The sequence below is a fragment of the Ostrea edulis genome, chromosome 5, assembly GCF_947568905.1.
Source record: "Ostrea edulis chromosome 5, xbOstEdul1.1, whole genome shotgun sequence".
Classification (NCBI taxonomy): domain Eukaryota; kingdom Metazoa; phylum Mollusca; class Bivalvia; order Ostreida; family Ostreidae; genus Ostrea; species Ostrea edulis.
The window spans coordinates 23990892-24012612 of NC_079168.1; the positions used below are offsets into that span (position 1 = coordinate 23990892).

The 21721-nt window shown below is 35.4% G+C and overlaps 1 protein-coding gene across 9 annotated transcripts in view; it reads left to right on the forward strand.

Moving 5' to 3' along the window:
- Positions 1-16818, forward strand: part of LOC125648956 (pyruvate carboxylase, mitochondrial-like) — a 34092-nt gene extending 17274 nt beyond the window's left edge. For all 9 annotated transcript variants that reach the window (XM_048876028.2, XM_056165536.1, XM_048876032.2 and 6 more), the window contains 11 exons: positions 4135-4359; positions 4799-4955; positions 5654-5760; positions 6542-6675; positions 6857-7106; positions 9572-9700; positions 10249-10364; positions 10508-10687; positions 11854-12102; positions 12646-12786; positions 13260-16818. In XM_048876028.2, the coding sequence (XP_048731985.1) occupies positions 4135-4359; positions 4799-4955; positions 5654-5760; positions 6542-6675; positions 6857-7106; positions 9572-9700; positions 10249-10364; positions 10508-10687; positions 11854-12102; positions 12646-12786; positions 13260-13514 (1943 nt within the window). In that variant the 3' untranslated portion in view covers positions 13515-16818. The remainder of the gene's footprint in view (positions 1-4134; positions 4360-4798; positions 4956-5653; positions 5761-6541; positions 6676-6856; positions 7107-9571; positions 9701-10248; positions 10365-10507; positions 10688-11853; positions 12103-12645; positions 12787-13259) is intronic.
- Positions 16819-21721: the final 4903 nt, after the last annotated feature.

Genomic DNA, 21721 nt, shown 5'->3' on the forward strand with positions numbered 1-21721 from the left:
TGTTGATATAGCAGGAACCCACTGTATTGATTTATATTAATACTTGTAGTTTTTTTATTGGCTGTCCTAGGTGTACATGTAGATACAATATTTTATTAGCTGCTATCATAAAAACCATCTCTGCTTGTTTAATCTTTTGAACAAGAGTTCAAGGTGGACACTAATTTATTACTATATATGATTCATTATGCTTACATAGTCTCATACTGTTTAATATTTTTATATATACATGTACAAGTGCATGATGACACTTGCAGGTTCGTGAGGATATGACAGGTGCATGTTGACATGTATAGGTGCATGTTGACATGTACAGGTGCATGTTGACATGATATGTGGACTTGGAACACCACTATTACTAATTTATTTTTGTTGTATATTTGTATATGATTGTTTTGATTTAGAATCTCCTGAACATTTTTCTTCAGTTGTCAAAGACACTAGAAATGTTCAAGATGAATCATCCCTTTATTAGCATGAGCAGAAATCCAGAAAAAACAGCCAGAAACACATTGATCCTGATGAAATAATTGATGGATCTCTGAACTACCTTTGCAGACACAACCCAAGTCCTTCTAATAGTATCATCTCAAACTTTAATCTTTGATTTTTCAGTCTTTTTGCATATGACTGAGGCAGAAAAGTTTGATTTATCACACAATACAACACAGTGGCACGGTATTTGTTCAGGAGATCATCACTAAATGCTGCTTTCACTTTTATGTTATGTTGTATTTTTTTTTTACAGTGACACATTATTATACCCCCCGCAACAAGTTGTGGGGGGGGGGGGGGGGTATACTGGAATCGGGTTGTCCGTCTGTCTGTCCGTCCGTCCGTCTGTAGACGCAATGGTTTCCGGGCTCTAAAGCATTATCCTTTCCACCTACAGTCACCATATCATACATATGGACTACCCATGGGATGAAGATGTTCCCTATCGATTTTGGGGTCAAAAGGTCAAAGGTCACGTGCACTGGACATCGAAGTAGCAATATGGTTTCTGGGCTCTAAAGCGTTATCCTTTCCACCTACCATCACCATATCATACATATGGACTACCCATGGGATGAAGATGTTCCCTATCGATTTTGGGGTCAAAAGGTCAAAGGTCAAGCACACTGGACATCGAAGTAGCAATATGGTTTCCGGGCTCTAAAGCGTTATCCTTTCCACCTACAGTCACCATATCATACATATGGACTACCCATGGGATGAAGATGTTCCCTATTGATTTTGGGGTCAAAAGATCAAAGGTCAAGCGCACTGGACATCGAAGTAGCAATATGGTTTCCGGGCTCTAAAGCATTATCCTTTCCACCTACAGTCACCATATCATACATATGGACTACCCATGGGATGAAGATGTTCCCTATCGATTTTGGGGTCAAAAGGTCAAAGGTCACGCGCACTGGACATCGAAGTAGCAATATGGTTCGGTTTGTCATGCCATTTGTTTTTTACACTCAGAAAAGAGGTAGTTTATACCCATTACCAACACCCTTTGGGAGATTGGGGTAAGCGGGGGGTATTCTTAGTGAGCATTGCTCACAGTACCTCTTGTTGGTCACTGTGGTGGCATTGTAAAGATGTATTTGTCCTGCCCTGTAGGAAAAGTGGGGGTCTCTGTGTCCATCTGTCTGTCTGTAACACTATGATGATTTGTCCTGCCCTGTAGGAAAAGTGGGGGTCTCTGTGTCCATCTGTCTGTCTGTAACACTATGATGATTTGTCCTGCCCTGTAGGAAAAGTGGGGGTCTCTGTGTCCATCTGTCTGTCTGTAACACTATGATGATTTGTCCTGCCCTGTAGGAAAAGTGGGGGTCTCTGTGTCCATCTGTCTGTCTGTAACACTATGATGATTTGTCCTGCCCTGTAGGAAAAGTGGGGGTCTCTGTGTCCATCTGTCTGTCTGTAACACTTTGATGTCTAAATGGAATTTCTATTTGAACTTTAGCATTGAATCTTTAATTAAAAAGTCTCTATGACTGAAAAATGACCACTTTTGAGTAAGAGGTGAAAGGTCAACTCACCAGGTCTCACATATTGCTAGAAATAATTTCCAAACTATCTCCAGTACTGTTTGAGCAGTCAGCTCATCAGTTAACTTTATATGAAGTGTCTCTATCCATAGTGAACTTAAAAGGTCAAAGATTGAGGTCACCACTTTGTGTGGTTTTCAGATATATCTTAGATATAATTGAAGCTTTAACTATGAAAATTAACTGGAAGAGTCTTTATTACCAAGGAATGAACCCAACCACCAACCCCTTGTTTTAGGTCAAAATGTCAAGGTCACACATGGCATGAAATGTTTTCTGGATGGCATCTCAAACTTTATATCAGCACTAGCGCACACAAAGAGTCCAACGACCAAAAGAATCTCTATTCTCCATAATGAAGGATGAAAGGTAAAACATATTATAAGAAAGGACTTCTGGAGGAAATTTGTAAGAGATTTGTTTAGCTCTATGACTAATAGATGACCCCTATTGCTTATAAGCCTTAAGTTAAAGTTTAAGTTCATTAACTCGCAAAAGGAAGTAAATGATTTTGGGTTGATTTATCAATATAATCTGCTATTAAACATTGAATCTTTGCTAGAATAATCTATTTAAGAAAATTTACCTCTGTAAAATTTATATAAGCACAGAAGGAATGAATTCTCTGATTTTGCTTTTTTAAATTGTAAATATTGATTTTTCACAATTTGTGTAAGTCATGGTACTGTATGTCTATTAATCATCTAATTTACTGGATAGTTTCTCAATCATCTAATTTACTGGATAGTTTCTCAGTTAATAACACTCCATTGACAAAAACTACAATAATACTTAGATGCTTACTAATAAATAGAAATTCTACTGTAGAGTGGGATGGAAGGGTGTACTTATAAGTCATATCTAAGATTTGGCATTTCTTGTCAGATCCTAGGTAGGAGTCACTTCATTTTCAAATATCTGAGTATAACTGTTCTTCTTGTTGGCTCTAATATCGGTGCAAATGGGTCATTGTATTTCTGGTACCATCTTCCCAAGTTAAGGGTTTCTGATCCGCTCCGCTCCACAGTATGTGATGAAGAAGATGTTCACGGAAATTGTTTTAGGTAAAATCGAGAAATTTCATTTTGATTCTGACACAAGCACAGAAGTACAGTGATAGGTCACTTATTTTGATATCAGTGCATATAGATGTGACCGGCATGTACATAATCTTTTAACATATTGCCCATTAGATATATCATACCAGACATTGATAGCATTCATGTCAGATGTTTTTTAAACACCCCTCTCTCCAAGCTATAATAATGTTATAAATTACATCAAACATCTTTGATTTTGACTACGGATAACTCCATTTACCTGATCAAGATATAGGGCTCATTGTGGGTGTGACCAGTCAACAGGGGATGCTTACTCCTCCTAGGCACCTGATCCCACCTCTGATATATTCAGGGGTCTGTTTTTGCCCAACTCTCTTTTTGTACTGCTTATAGGAGTTAGGAAATTGATGACTGTTTGTTATCTTCACCTTTCATGCATGTAATTTCTACTAGTGAAATTTCATGCTGATCATTTGGCTTTCAATACCCGTCATGTTTATTTTGCTTGATGTTAAGAGTTAATCTAAGCTTGGTAAACATCATTTAGAAATAGAGTGTGATTTACTTGACAGTATGAGACATTTTGACAGTATGAGACATTTGACAGTATGAGACATTTGACTGTATGACACATTTGACAGTATGATACATTTGACAGTATGACACATTTGACAGTATGACACATTTGACAGTATGACACATTTGACAGTATGAGACATTTGACAGTATGAGACATTTGACAGTATGACACATTTGACAGTATGAGACATTTGACAGTATGAGACATTTGACAGTATGAGACATTTGACTGTATGACACATTTGACAGTATGAGACATTTGACTGTATGACACATTTGACAGTATGATACATTTGACAGTATGAGACATTTGACTGTATGACACATTTGACAGTATGATACATTTGACAGTATGACACATTTGACAGTATGACACACTTGACAGTATGAGATACCAGTGTTACATAGCTATCTTGTTTGTACTCAGGCTCATCATTTCCTTTGTGTTACAGCCCCGGCTCCACCAAAAGGCTGGAGGGATGTTCTCATCAAGGAGGGACCTGAGGCGTTTGCCAGGAAAGTTCGGGAGCACAAAGGATTGCTGATAATGGACACTACATTCAGAGACGCCCATCAGTCGCTATTGGCAACGAGGGTCAGGACATACGACCTCAAACGAATCTCTCCTTTTGTATCTCATAGGTTTAACAATCTGTACAGCTTAGAAAACTGGGGAGGTACGAGACAGAACACTGCTATATGTTATATCACATTTTCAAATGTTAAATTTGATGGCTCTTAACCACAAAATGACACTATGAATATTTCTGATTCACTTGGTCATTACTAACTGGTACTGTACATTCCGTATTTTACGCGAGTACTGTATGTCGCAAAATTACTCGTATGCGTCAAATCGCAAGAACATAAATTCACGAGTGCTTTGTTGACCAAGAGTTTTTACATGTATTTTAGCAATATAAAAATAAAAATGAATAATTTTATTTCGTGAGTGATGCTTCTCACGAAATTACGTGATAAGAAATTTCTCGTGTTATAATTAGGAATTTACAGTACACAGCTCCACTTTTTATGAATGCCTTTCATAGTTTATGCTTAATACGCTTTGTGATACAGGGAAGCTACCAGTCTTATGACTGTATTGTATGACTTCAGGTGCTACCTTTGATGTGGCGATGCGCTTCCTACACGAGTGTCCCTGGGAGAGGTTAGAGGAGTTAAGGAAACTCGTTCCTAACGTCCCATTCCAGATGTTGCTGAGAGGAGCGAATGCTGTGGGTTACACTAACTACCCTGACAATGTAGTATACAAGTACGTGAGTACTAGAGTAACAAACACAGGGTTATAGGTAGATTAAATAGCTGACCAGTGAAACTAGTTATACTCACTGATTCAAACTAACAAAACGGTAAAAATTTCTTTGACACTCTGAATAGCATACTATACACACTAAATAGAATAGCATATTATACACACTATAGCATAGCCTAAAACCGACATGTCAATATCATGGTGTAGGATATAAACTAGATAGCATAATGTACATACTATTGGTATAGCATACATGTAGCAATAAAAACCACTTGTTGATAGCATGACATAGTGAGCTTACAAAAACAAAACATAGCACACACAGCAGTATGCTTTTTATTAAAGTTATTGAGCAGACATATTTTGTATTTATTGATGTTTTTTATTTTTTTTGTATTGATTGGCAAGTTATATTTAATATTTTTTCGTTATGTTGATTGGCGACTTGTAATGTTGTTGTTGTGTGTCTGCTCTAGATTCTGTGACATATTTTGTATTTATTTTTTTGACATTGATTGGCGAGTTATATTTTGGTTATATATTGATTGGCGTGTTATTTTTTGGCTATGTATTGATTGGCGAGTTATTTTTTGGCTATGTATTGATTGACGAGTTATTTTTTGGCTATGTATTGATTGGCGAGTTATTTTTTGGTTATATATTGATTGGTAAGTTATAATGTTGCATGTCTGCTCTAGATTCTGTGACATGGCAGTGAAGAGTGGAATGGACATCTTCAGGATCTTCGACTCCCTGAACTACCTCCCTAACATTGTTGTCGGGATGGACGCTGTCGGAAAGGCAGGTAAAGATCAGCTGTAGCTCCTATCACTGCTGCTGTAAAGGGGCACTAGCTGTCATTTTGTCACCAAAAATTTAAATCAATGAAAATTGCTCTATATTATATATTTCAGTAATAACACCAGAATTTAATTATTTCAAACACTTTTTAACCTCAAAGCAGGCACATGAATACGTGATTTTGGTGATTAAATAATTATTGTCTTGCTAGACAATAATTCTTCCTTAAAGTAAGTTAATTCCAATTTTGGGCCCATTTTGTAACACTAGAAGCAGTTATCTAATATAGTTTTTTAGGTTTCTCTTGCAGATTTAATTTCATTGTTTTTATCTACCATAAAAAATTAATGGTAAATATTAAAAAACAGTGAAAATAGGACACTGTACAGTAATTTGACACTTGGACAAATTCTGATATTTACATGTACTCCATATCAATTGTCCAAAATACTGTAAATGGGGGAAATATTCACTTTGGTTTTATTTTTTGCTATCTTCGCGAATATATTAATAATCACGAAAATAAAACCAACGCAAAGTGCTAATCAAAGTATTTGGGGGTATGAGTTCATACATGAGAAAGGGATTTATATGTGAAATTTAAACCATCGTGAAATACCGAATGATAAAATTTGCAGAGTTTTAGCCCCACGAAATCAAAGCCCTTTACAGTATGCATGTAGTTTTGGAAATAATCAGTTTTTTTATTAAAAAAATTTAAAATATGTTGTAATATTGTATGTTTATGAGATCATATTTCGTAACATGAGTAAATTTATTTTGAGGTGGAGTAATTGAGGCAGCAATCTCATACACTGGTGATGTTTCGGACCCCACAAAAACCAAGTACAATTTAGAGTATTACGTGAATCTGGCCACAGAGCTGGAAAAGGCTGGCGCCCACATACTCTGCATCAAAGTAAGTTGGAATATATCAACGGTTATTATAATTTAACTAGAACCTTTCTTATGATGAAACACATCATTATAAAATGGAAGCTGACTTGTAAGAAATTATCATATTTCAGAGACTGTCATACAAAACTGTGTATTGTAAATCTGTAGAATGTGAACCGCACTAAGAGCTGTCGTTTTCACAGGACATGGCAGGTGTGCTGAAGCCTAAGGCAGCCAAGCTACTGGTGAGCACCCTGAGGGACAAATTCCCTGATCTCCCCATACACGTCCACACCCACGACACTGCCTGCGCCGGGGTGGCGTCCATGTTGGCTGCTGCAGAGGCTGGGGCTGATGTGGTGGATGTAGCGGTGGATTCGATGTCCGGTCTGACATCACAGCCCAGTATGGGGGCTGTTGTAGCAGCATTGGAAGGCACAGACCTGAGTACAGGTACAGCATGATCCCCATCACACACCTGACTACAACACGATCCCCATCACACACCTGACTACAGGTACAGCACAATCCCCATCACACACCTGACTACAACACAATCCCCATCACACTCCTGACTACAGGTTCAGCACGATCCCCATCACACACCTGAGTACAGGTACAGCACAATCCCCATCACACACCTGACTACTACAGGTACAACACGATCCCCATCGCACACCTCTCAGTTGTACAGGGTTGTATTACGAAGTTGTTATTTTAGTCCACATTGGAGGGTGCCACCCCTTAAATTTGGTTAATTTGTGGTTATTTTTACACCACCCCATCCCCTCTTGAAAATTAAAATTTCCTTATCTGAGCTGTTCCAAACAAAAACGACCCTTATCAAACAATGCATGGTTTTCTGGCAGATTTACTCTTAGGGCTATTCCTGCAAAAAACGTATGGGGGGGGGGGGGGGGGGGGGGAGGCAGTTGATATTTTTTTGGATAGCTGTTGATTTGGGAAAATGTATTTGTATGGGTAGTGGTGAGTTGGGAAAATGTATTTGCATTGGTGGTTGTCTTCTAGGTTAAAAAAAAAAATATGGGTGCTAGTGAATTATGATTAAAATGAAAACATTACAGAGTTTGTATCATGTTGCGAAATTTCTTTTATTATAAAAGAAGAGGGAAAAGAAAAGCGGAGCCATCCTACATTATGTACGAAAAAAGATTGATAAATGGGCAGATAACTCTATACAAAGTAAATGTTTCAGTTTGTGTAGAAATGACAACAATAATAAATGAATAAATAAAAACGAAATGTTTTCTGTTGGAGTGACATGATTAGAAGTAACACCATCTCCAGATATGATCTATTAAGGGATATTTTTAGCGAACTCGGAAGGGAACGAGAAGAAAATTTATGTACGAGTTAACAAAGAAGTTGCAGCCATAAGCCCACCGAAACGTGTTTCCACATTTTTATCAGCCAATGGCTTTGGCAATTATTGTCAGGTCTTTCAAGGTAATAATAATATCCGCATTCATGTAAAACAAAAATTAAAATGCCCGAATTTTATCGAAACGTTGTGATGTGCCACATGTGTCTGAAACACCAACATGTACAACCTGTTTTAACACATAGGTCTATGTCACGGTCAAGGTTTGAACCTACAACACTGCTAGAAAACCAAATGCTAAACACTAGGCCACTACAGTACTGTAATGTAATAATTTTGGTATGAGCGAACCTTCTCTGTCAACTATTAAAATCAACATGCTTAAGATGACATTACAGCTTCAGTTTGGCTTGAGAATGGATCACAAATTACAATATCAACGTTTGAATATTTATTCACATTAATATAGTCAAAATTTAAATTTGGGTAATTTGTTCATATAAATCACCCCAAATTCTGGCTTATCTGGGAAATAGTTGCATGCACATAGGATTAAGACCAATATGAACTTGTTGAAACTAAACTCTACCTTTAAAGAAAAATCTTGTTTATATACAGGTGTTTCAGTATTGAATTATTAATTTTATTTGTATGGGTGGTGGTGGCAGGGGAGAATCTAATTTTATGGGTGGTGGTAGCAGATGAAAATTTAATTGCATGGGTGGCTGTCTTAAAAATAAAGTGCCTTCCCACCCACCCACCCACCCCCCCCCCCCACCCACCCCCCCCACCCCCCCCATAATTTTTTTTGCTGGAATAGCCCTTACATCATCATAATGAAAAAAACCATAACATCATTTTTTGCATACTTGTGAGGAAAGACGTCATAATTACCTATCACCAGTTACATTTGTAGCTATCACCTTTGATTGACTGTAATATCCTAATAACAATTGATATTGCTCTAATAGAGGGATTGTTCTCTATAGTTCATGCTTTATAGCACTAAATTACATATGAGCCCTTTTTGCTTGGAACGGCTTATATTCTTTTTTTCTTTTCTTTTTTTTCCACACTTTCCATTTTTCACTGTTTTAATGTGTTTAAAGGTTGGCAGCCATAGTATACACAACTGTATTTTAGTGTGTATTTTAATGTGTATTTATTTTACTGTGTATTTATTTTACTGTGTATTTTGTCACTGAAAATTTAAATCCATGTGTTATGTAATGATCAAGCACTGTAGTAAGTAATGAAATACTGAACAGATATGGGAGTCGGAAAATATCGTTTGTTGAGTAGCTTTGAGGCACTAATGTGGAGAAATGATGTATTGCTTGAATTATTCCTCCACATATTTTAATCATCTACTCTCCAGAGCTAAATGTGATCAGAAAATGTCTTGTCATCTGTCTTTGTCACTTTTGTTGTCAGCTGTCGTAGTAAAATTTTCCCATTTTCGACTTTTCAAGAACCAATGTGTTAATTCAAACCAAACTTGGCATAAAGCATGCATTGATGATAGAAATTGATATCTCTCTGTTAGTCAGACTGATTACTCAGTATTATGTTACAGGTATCTCTATGACTGATGTGACTGATTATTCAGCTTACTGGGAACAGACAAGAAATCTCTATGCTCCATTTGAATGCTGCAAGACACTGAAGAGTGGGAACTCTGATGTCTACAATAACCAGATTCCGGGTTTGTTTACTGTACACAGTATTAGATTTACTCGTGGTTTATATCGTCATGGTTTCTTGTCTAAATCCATTCCACAGTTTTAAATTCACACGTCAGTTTTTATTTCCGATCTTTGTAAATAAGATGCACATAATTTCATACCCAGACCACTTTATACTCAGGTCACTTTGTACCAAGATCACCTCTTCATACTCTAGTTTCATGAGTCAATTCACACCCATTTAGCATTAAGGCTATGAAGTGACTAATCATATTAATGTTATGACTAGCTTATAATCACTGCTGTTTTCATTACACGATCCTTGTGTGTAGTGAAAAAAGCTAAAATTCAAATGCAGGGAAAATAAGGCTGTGTATAATATGTTGTTGCTGTGTACAAGGATTCGAAGAAGAATAAGGTATGAGTGGTCACTGTATTTGCCATCTTCGCTAGCCAAGGGTTTTCAGTCCACTCCGCTCCATATAATGGAGTTGACCAAAAACCTTTGGCAAGTGAAGATGTGTATTTGCTTGCTTTCTAAAGAGAGACTTTATTTTACTTCATCCAGGTGGCCAATACACAAACTTACAGTTCCAGGCCTTTAGCCTTGGGCTAGCGGATCAGTTTGAGGAAGTGAAGAGGAAATATGCTGAAGCCAATGAACTGCTGGGCGACATTCCAAAGGTGATCAACATGTGAAGTTTTACAAGAATAAACAGAATGTTTCATAGATTCATTTCAGAATGACAACTTTAACTAAATACACATTTTCTTCTAAGCAATTAAATTAATGAATGTAATTATAACTTAATTTTGAATCCACTCAGGTGACCCCGTCCTCAAAAGTGGTGGGGGATATGGCCCAGTTCATGGTCCAGAACAAACTGACAAAGGAGATGGTGGAGGAACGGGCGGCAGAGTTATCTTTCCCTGCCTCAGTCATCGAGTTCTTCCAGGGCTATTTAGGTGTACCACCAGGGGGCTACCCTGAACCACTCAGAACTAAGGTATAGATAGAACTACTGAACCACTCAGAACTAAGGTATAAATAAATAGAGCCACTGAACCACTCAGAACTAAGGTATAAATAGATAGAGCCACTGAACCACTCAGAATTAAAGTATAAATAGACCTACTGAACCACTCAGAACTAAGGTATGAATAGATAGAATTACTGAACCACTCAGAACTAAGGTACAAATAGATAGAGCTACTGAACCACTCAGAACTAAGGTATAAATAGATAGAGCCACTGAACCACTCAGAACTAAAGTATAAATAGAGCCACTGAACCACTCAGAACTAAGGTATAGATAGATAGAGTCACTGAGCCACTCAGAACTAAGGTATAAATAGATAGAGCCACTGAACCACTCAGAACTAAAGTATAAATAGATAGAGCCACTGAACCACTCAGAACTAAGGTATAGATAGATAGAGCCACTGAACCACTCAGAACTAAAGTATAAATAGATAGAGCCACTGAACCACTCAGAATTAAAGTATAAATAGACCTACTGAACCACTCAGAACTAAGGTATAAATAGATAGAGCCACTGAACCACTCAGAACTAAGGTATAAATAGATAAAGCCACTGAACCACTCAGAACTAAGGTATGAATAGATAGAGCCACTCAGAACTAAGGTATAAATAGAGCCACTGAACCACTCAGAACTAAGTTATAAATAGATAGAGCTACTGAACCACACAGAACTAAGGTACAAATAGATAGAGCCACTGAACCACTCAGAACTAAGGTATAAACAAATAGAGCCACTGAACCACTCAGAACTAAGTTATAAATAGATAGAGCCACTGAACCACTCAGAACTAAGGTATAAATAGATAGAACCACTGAACCACTCAGAATTAAGGTATAAATAGAACTACTGATCCACTCATATACTAAGGTATAAATTAAAAGAGCTTAAACTTTCACTAATTCATATGAAGGGTTTATTTTATACCTTTGTCATTAATGTACATGTATTTCTAGGCAGGATAATGAAATCATTTTGAAATTTAGGATTCAAATTCACAATAAAATTAGAAAAATTAGTTATTCCTTTGATATTTATTTCATTCTCTTTGATACTTATGAAGATTAGGCAATACATGTACTTATATACCCTATACAAATAAAGTGAAGAATATTTATTTATTTATCACAGATCTTGAAGGGACAACCCAGTCTCACTGGTCGTCCAGGAGAATCCCTCTCTGCGGTGGACTTTGATAAACTGAAAGCTGAGCTGACTGAGAAGCATGGTCATGATGTAAAGGAGCGCGATGTCATTAGTTCAGCGCTGTATCCAAAGGTCACCGACGAATTCCTGGAGTTCCGGGATAAATATGGCCCAGTTGATACACTAGGAACAAGAATATTCTTTAAAGGACCTAAAGTTGCCCAGGAAATGGAGGTCTGTTTCTACATTCATAGAATACTTGTATTTACTTCAGAAGATTTTTTGACAAGTTGTATTAACTCCCCATGAATATACATGTAACTTATTTTTCCTACATACATGTACATGTACATATAATACAATTTTTAAGAGTTTTTTACACAGTTTTGATGTATTTTTTTAGGGATTAGACTGACATGCCCATTGATACCAGTCCACGTGTCAAAGTGCAAAATGATCTAGACTTCTGAGAAATCATAAGATTCCCAATGCTACCCAATCTATTATTTCAAATTATTAGTAATAAATATGCACAACTTGCATTATTTTTGTTGTAAAATTATGTATTTCATTCACATATTCAAATTCACAAATCAGGTATATGCAACTGACAATTCTATTTAAAAAAAATATTTCCCATAAAAATTTATGCTGACAATCTAGGTTGAAAATGCCTAACATAACTTGCAGTATTCATCTTTAAGATTTCCAGTGCTCAGAAAATGTTTTTGCTTGGTGAGTAGTGGTTCCTTAACGAGTAAATTCTTGAAATTGTAGGTAAAAATAGAAAAGGGAAAGACCCTATCCATCAAGACCCTCGCCTGTGGAGACCTGAACAAGAGCGGAGAAAGGGAGGTGTTCTTTGAATTGAATGGCCAGCTACGATCAGTCAAGATCAAAGATGAAGTGGCATCAAAGGTGAAATATCAGAAAATGCGGTTTTATTTTACACAAACTCACTTTTCACTATATCTTAATACCATATAAGCAGAATTTTTAGCGAGAATTTATTTTTGGTGTTATTAGCGAGGCTGTTGAGATAGCTAAAATTGAATGTTGCTAACAATTTATTCCGTATCAAGGGGAACGGTTATCTTCCTTGGAATTATAAAATTGCTAAATATAGCTCTTGCTGACTACATATACCCATTTTTATGGAAAAATCACTAAATTTGTGTTTCATTAAAAATTCCTTTTATACAGTATATCCATTTATAGAGCTAAGTCATCATAATGAAAATATGTATTTTTGGATGTGTCCTGTATGTCTTTGTAAACTCTGAAAAATAAATTGCTAATGTATTTGTTGGTGTGAAATTATCATATATGACTTCTACAGAATCTAAATGTTGGCATTAGAGAAAAATAAGGTTTTTTCCTGTAATTTGTAGGAGTTGCATTTTCATCCCAAGGCCCTGAAGGGAGTTAGGGGGTCAGTGGGTGCCCCAATGCCAGGAGAAGTGGTGGACATCAAGGTTAAGGAGGGTGACAAGGTCGAGAAAGGTCAACCAGTCTTAGTGCTGAGTGCCATGAAAATGGAAATGGTTGTCACAGCACCAGCTTCTGGTGTAGTGAAGTCCATTGCTGTGGAGAAGAAGATGAAGTTGGAGGGAGATGACTTGTTGATGGACATTGAATGTGATTAAGATGGAGGAGAAATCGTAACAAACAAAAACCCAACAAAAATATTTATAGAGAGCTTGAGTTATGCATTGAATGTGAATAAGATGGAGAAAAAATCGTAATGGACAACCCTAAAAAAATATTTATAGAGAGCTTGAGATATGCATTCAGAATGTTAAGTTTTAGAGTACATGTACATTTAGATTTGTTGATTATTAGAAATGAGATTAACAAACAGAAGTGATAGATCTGGAATACAATAGACTGGTCTGTGCATGTGTGGCTTTAGGAAATGCACCAGGGCAATGTTTAGATACATGATAATATTAAGGCCAAGATTTTTCTCTTCTTATCTTAACTGTTTGGTTGTTAGTCTTAAAAATACCTATTTTCCTGAATATATCTTTTCATTAAGTTTCAGAGCCTTTCACCTGCCTGAACTTTCAGCATTTTCCACAAATATGGAATATCTCTGTATCATTTTTATGTGCAATTTTGGGCTGGTTTGTAGGGATTTTTTTTTTTTTGAAAGATTGATGTTGATTTTCATAAAAGTTGGTAGAGTATGAAATTAAATTTTCTAGTTGTTTATATGATTGGTATATTTTTGTGAGTTTAGAGGTGGTGATACCTGCATTTTTATATGTAGATTACAAAAGAATTAGAAGGAATTTCATTTTGTGCTTTTGATATTAAAAATGGAAATATTTCATGATCATTTTTTACACATGAATGATTAAAAATGAAATTGTGTAAAGTGTTTAGATCAGAGCTAAAGATGAGAAATTCCACACCTGTAAGCCAAATCTAACAACATGTACATGTATACTACATAACCAGCACATTGATACAATGTAGTACAAACACTGCATCTGGAGGACATTGAAGTTGTTATTTTTAGATGATATTTGGTGCATATTATAATTAGATAGTTTAAAGCAATTTACACTTTATTTACATTCTTTTCATTTTGTATGTTCTAACTCGATGTATCAAACTGTTCAGTGTATGGAATGTGTTATTGCCTGTGTGTCTACAATAATAGTAAAGTTACAAAGTGACACTGATCTGTAAAGTCTTCTACATGTTTAGTTACAAAGTGACACTGATCTGTAAAGTCTTCTACATGTTTAGTTACAAAGTGACACTGATCTGTAAAGTCTTCTACATGTTTAGTTACAAAGTGACACTGATCTGTAAAGTCTTCTACACGTTTAGTTACAAAGTTACACTAATCTGTAAAGTCTTCTACACGCTCAGTTACAAAGTTACACTGATCTGTAAAGTCTTCTACACATTTAGTTACACTGATCTGTAAAGTCTCCTACACATTTAGTTACAAAGTTACACTTCTACTCACTTAGTTACAAAATTGAGATACTATGATGTGACTAGTAAAAATACTTTGTTGATTGGGATTTAATCATTGATGGCTAGTGCTTAAATTTACAGTTTTACTAGTGTGACATCCTAGTATTGTTATGAAAATTGATATCATATAGCGATTTTTTTCCGTGGGGTGATAAATTTGGGTTATTTTAGTGGTCAGATAGCTTTCCACCAAAATTTCACTTGCCAGATATGCACCCAATTGCGACGTCAGTATTTACAAGAGAGATAACCCTTCCTTGTCTGCCAAAATTTATTGCACTAAAATTATTAGCATACCTTTGAGCCAGCAAATCGCTAAATTTTAGACCCACGGAATAAAACCTGTTATACAGTATTGAATTGATTTGTCAGAGTGCTAAGTATAGATATGAATTGATTTGCTTTGTTCTTTGTTTTTACTCTGCAAACATGTTGTGTTCAACCAATGTTAGAGCTGCATGAATTTATCATCTGCAGTAAAACTGTTAAAAACTTGCAAGTTTTGATTATTCAGATGTATACATTTAGAGTACAAAAATATGTTTTAAGAGGTGGGCATTATATTTCTACATTCTCTTGTGCAAGACTCTTGCCTATTGTTGTCAAAGTTATCTGCAGAGATGTAACAATCCTATCATGTATTATATACCCATCAATGTATCATTCTTTGATACTGTGGATTTCACAGCGTGTGATCCGGTTTTCCAGATCACTACACTGGTTTTCTGATTCCGTATCAGTATCCTCTGAAACTGATGCCGTCACAATGCATCAACGCAACGTTATTTGTGGAAATATTGACCGCGTCACAAAACAAAACTGCGTACACAAAACATAATTTCATGGTATGTCTGTGTTTTTGATAATTTGGATTACATTTATTATCTTAAAAATGTTAATTTAAAATGCAGAAGGGGGTATATAATAAATTTATCATTACTAAAGTAACTTTATCCGAAGAGTTAGATCATGTCTCGTTGACAGGCGCGGATCATCAGATCAAAGTCTACGCTTCGTGTCTCGTGTGATCTGATGATCCGTGCCTGTCAACTTGACGTGATCCGACTCTTCGGATCAAGTTACTGTAGTAATAATATATATGTATTTTGTTGGACCAGCTTAGCTACCTTTATTTGTTTGCTCAATATTTATAAACATGGTTTTCTAAATTTCAGTATTTTCATACAGTTGTTTCCCGCTTCTGATATTTGTGTATATTGGTGCATATTGGCATAAGATTTTAAATCTTTTATGCTTCTGTAAATTATTTGCTTTTGTTTCCACAAAAGCGATAAGGTTCTTTTGTGATGCTGAAAGTGCTTGCATTAAATATATTTTTTTTTTCTTTTGAAAGGATTCTTTTTAGCATTTGCTGTTATATTTTTTTATCTTGTACATGTGTTGTAGATGTTTTGGTTTGACACTATAACCGTTATGAATGCATAATATTCACGTGATGTAGCAGATCATGAAATGACGTATTGCAGATTGATATTCAAAACATATCAAGTAATGATACTTCTTCCAAATGATTACTAACTTTTAATATTCGTTTTTGATAAAACAAATGTTTGGGTTTAACTTCAGCTTTTAAGAAGATGCTATTTGTGCTCCCATTTAGATTATATAATACAATACAATCTGATTGAGGCCACACCTGTGTTTACAGTACAATCTGATTGAAGCCACACCTGTATTTACAGTACAATCTGATTGAGGCCACACCTGTGCTTACAGTACAATCTGACTGAAGCCACACCTGTATTTACAGGATTGGATGTGATAGTGGAGGTATGGCTTCTGTCAGATTTTATTACAGTAAGGTATATGATAAAAGATAAATACATGGTAACTGTTGTGATAGAACTTGCAGACATCTTATTATAATATTCATTGTAACCAAGTAACATTTCATAGTATAAAATAAAAATGTTATAGCAATGCTAGTAAATCTGATCTTTTTTGTTTGTTTCTTTGTTTTCCAGATGCAGAGAAAAGTGTAAAACTCTTATGGCATATAAAACTAATCTCTAGTTTCTCAGGCCAAAAATTTCAATGTAATGGGACATGAAGGGATGTTTTTTTAATTAGCCTTAGAATATTTTTGTACACTTATTTTAGATCTCCCTTTTTAAAGAGTAGAACAAGCTTTTAAACTATTTATCATAAAAGATTGGTTCATTTTTTATGAAATAATTATTTTATGCACAAACTGAAAGAGAAAATTGAGTTATTCCCCTTTTCAATTAGATCAGTGCGGTAGCTTTCGATGGAATACCTGGAAAAAAAACTAAGGATTAATTTTTGTGGCCTAAAACAAAATGAAAACGATTCATTATGTATCTAACGTTACTTGTCAAACGTACACAGAAAGCATGTCAACGAGCTCAGATATTTCAGTTTTAAAAGATCATGAAAGATGTTATTTTTAAACTTGAAGGACACAACGCATGTTTTCCTCATTGAACTCGTAAAATTTTTCAAGAGTGCGTCAGTATAACGCCGTGTTCCCACTTACTAACGACGTGCTGATCACAATTCAAAAATAATACCGGTAATAAGATTTCTTTATCAAAATATAATAATGTGATTTTCACGTTAATTAAATTTGTATAGATTTGTGTGGTTTTTTTCTTTCTTTCCGAAATGCACCCGTGACAGTACATGTAGCTTGGCTTAGGGCCTAGTTGTCAACAATGTAACGTATTATAATTTGTCTAATCCAAAAATAAATAATGATTGCACTGCTTATTTTTAGAAAAACAGCGCCAATTACAGATGTAAGAAGGAATAACACCAAACAGTTTGTAGACAGCGACCCATATAAACATTGGCGATTTCATACTCGCTTTCCTCTCTATATTTGGGTATTTATGCACTGGTTGCGAAAACATAAAACTCGGGAAATTTGTCAACATCGATAACAACCCATGGTGAATAAATTAGGCCCCTAAAAGCTGAGTTTTTAATAATATCTGCAGTACTTTCACAATCTGAAGGGCACATGTGACGTCACTATACCACGTGACTACCTACCTAATTAACTAGACTTTTTTGAAATCGGGGCTTAAATTTTCAGTCTGTATTGTGGTTAATTATCGCAAAATTTCGGCGAACGAACTATTAGAATTAATTACTATAAGCATAAAAAAGACGAAATGCATGTAATTTTGTATACTTTGAAAACATGAGATGTGTCCTTTAAGAATTAATGGAATGATCTCTTGTGATAGTGTCCGTTCCTATTATCGAAACAAGATGCGTTTGTGAAACACTGGTGTCCCTATATGGCAGCAAAGTACATGTAATCATGGTACCAAATGAAAGGTCTTGTCAAACGGAATACACATAGGAAACCGGGATGTCGTGGGTTCGAGCCCCGCTCGTGACATAACCGCGTCAAACCTAGGACGCTAACATAGGTAGTGATTGCTCCTTCACCAAAACGCTCGGCATGTAAAAATTAGAATCACGGGTCTTTCGGATATGACCTATAAAACGGAGGGCTCGTGTCGCGGCAGATGTTGGCACGTTAAGGAATCCTCACTGCTACGACCGTACCGTAAGCGCTAAGCATGTTTTGAATTCTCCTTTTAGCTCACTTGAGCCGAAGGCTCAAGTGAGTCTTTCTGATCAAAATCTGTCCGTTGTCTGTCGTCGTCGGCGGCGTCGTAAACTTTTTACATTTTCATCTTCTTCTCAAGAACCACTGGGCCAATTATAATCAAAGTTGGCCAAAAGCATCCTTGGGTAAAGGGCGTTCGAGTTTGTTCAAATAAAGGGCCATGTCCCTTCAAAGGGGAGATAATCATAAAAATGCAAAATTAGGGTGGGGTCATTTAAAAATTTTCTTCTAAAGAACCACTGGGCCAGAGGAGCTGAAATTTTAATGAAAGCTTCCTGACATAGTACAGATTCAAGTTTGTTCAAATCATGGCCCCTGGGGGTAGGTTGGGGCCACAATAGGGGATCAAAGTTTTACATAGAAATATAATGGGGAAATCTTTAAAAATCTTCTTCTCAAGAGCCAATGAGCCAGAAGAACTGAGATTTACATGAAAGCTTCCTGACATAGTGCAGATTCAAGTTTGTAAAAATCATGGCCTCCAGGGGTAGGTTGGGGCCACAATACGGACTAAGGTTTTACATGCAAATATATATGGAAAGTCTTCAGATATGGGCCAAGGTAACTCAGGTGAGCGATGTGGCCCTTGGGCCCCTTTCTAAGTTTTTGGTTTGAACATATTTTATTGTAAATGAATTTACAAAGAGATTGAGCACAAGTTCTTAGAACGCTCCCTTCCATATATATACATAAATGTATATATACAATCTATTTTTGTATGCATGGTAAAACAGTCATTGTAAATATAATCTAGCGCATGTCGATCACTTAAAGAAAAACGAAGTAATGATTTGTACCAATTAATCAAAATCACCACTATGTTTGATAAAAGCTTGTATGATAGTAAACAAATATTCGTTTTCAGTATTACTAAGGGAATTGTCACCTCAAAGAAGATCATGAGTGTCAACAATATACAAGTTTGCCAATTCCAAATATCCCATTAAAAAGAATATTTCTGGTTTCTTTATTTCTAGGACATTAAAAAAAGTAATGATATTCATCTTCAACTTTTCCACAAGTACATTAATGATGTTACAACGGAATAAAAAGAAAAGATATGCTCTTGTTACTAATCAAGTTAATCCTGTACCTATTTTTGCTGCACTTAGTTGAATATTTTCTAACTTTTCAGATTTGTTTTGATTTATACATCCTCCCCCGTGCTTCTGAGATGGATTATAATTGTGGTCTTATAAAAAAAAAATGTACATCAATTATAATGTATTGCGATTAATTTATGTTTGATTATATATTTTTTTCATAATCCCCAGTTTTTTCTTGGTATTGGCAAGTAATGAGTTAATATAATGTGACCAACTTAGATCTTAAGAAAAAATAATGCCTAAATGTTTGTGTTGACACTGTACAAAATTCAGCTTAGGATAGTTCACATTTTTCTTTTTAGTGAAAAATACTGCCTTTGTTTTTGAAGGATTGAATTTCAAAAGTCATTTTCCGGACCATTTTTGTACTTCAATAAGATCATTACTTAAATAACGTTCGATCGTTTCTGAATTATCAGAAGAATGTTGTAAAGAATTATCATCAGCGTGTGATCTACAAAAAGTGACCATTTTGTCTGCAATATCATTAATATAAATCAAAAATAGCAGAGGACTAAGAACAGAACCTTGAGGAACCCCTACGCGTACTTGTTTTACAGAGGAGAGCGAGTCCCTGTATAAAACTCTCTGTGTTAAATCTTCTAAATAGCTTTTAAACCATAATATCGATGATTCGCCGTTAATTCCATATATTTACATTCTCTCATATTTCTTTTAAAATTTACATTGCTTTCATCATAGACAATGAATGCATGTTTGTTGCAAACAAGTTCGATCCGTTTTTTTTTAGTATCACCTGTTTGCGTAATCATTACCAAATATGGAGCATTATCAAGGTCAAAGGGTGCATTGACTGTTCCGTTTAACGTAACGAATGGGTCAAACATATGATATTTTAGTACTAATTTAGAAAATACATAAAATTATAAACAATAAAATATCTGTCTTTGTTGTTTCATCGGGTGATGAATGTAGCAATAATTGTAGCTACAAAACTGTAGCTCTCTGAGAAAATATTTGGACAGATCAGAGATCTGGAGTTCTGTCCCAATATTTTCTCAGAGAGCTACAGTTCTGCAGCTACAATCATTGCAGGAAAAAAATGCATAACCCGCTAACGCGGGTGATGAATTCTTTTCTGCAGTGCTTTCTACCTTCATCACCTGATGAAACACAAAGAAAACATTTTATTGTTTAAATGATTGTAACTTGAAAAATGATCCTCTGTGCCAGACACGATCAAATGCTTTGGAAAGATCGCAAAATATCATACTGACATGATTTACCCTTATCTATAAATTTTGAAACAAAATAAGCGTGTAACTGGTGTGCGTGTTTCATCCTTCAATATAAATTTACATTCACTGAATTTTTTTTTCTTCCTTATATTTCTTTTGAAATTGTCATTGCTTTCATCATGGATAAGGAATACATGTTTGTTGCAAACTAGTTCGATCCAGCCTTTTTAGTACCAACTGTCGGCGTAATTATTAACTAAATATGGAGCGTTGTCAAGGTCAAAGTTCACATTGGTTGTCCGAATGGTCAACGAATGGTAATCTAATTTATATCTTTTAAGAATATAAACAATAAAATGTCTTTCTCTATTGTTTTATTGGGTGGTGAACTTCATTTACCAGTGTTTGTTCTTGAGAATACTGTATGTGTATAATAATAAAAAAATTAAAAATCACCCGCGAATGCATTGGTTGTATTTCAGAGTTATCTGCCCTTTATAAAAACAGATTTCTATGTTGGTGGTAACTTTGCTCATAAAAATATGTCAAGGTGAAAAGTTTGAGCTTTTTATCGAGAGAAATATATTGAAACAACATACATTTATTACTGAAAAATAAATCATTATTTGGTAAATGTATAAAGTATAATAGATTGACATTTGTTACCCCAAATAAATGAGCAGTGCCCTCTCTAGTTTGTCATGGCCAGCTTAAAATCTACATAAGACCATTGTCTAAAGTTTGTCGTGTGTTATTAAGACAACATTCCTCCGTGTTAATTATATAATATGCTTTAGTAAGAGGCGCGATAAAATACGGTTAACTATTCAATATATCATCCGTTTTAATAGCTACACAGCCATTATCAAAAGATGTAGATTTCAAGTTACTCTTGAGCTCACTTTGAAAAACAACTTCAAACACTTCAA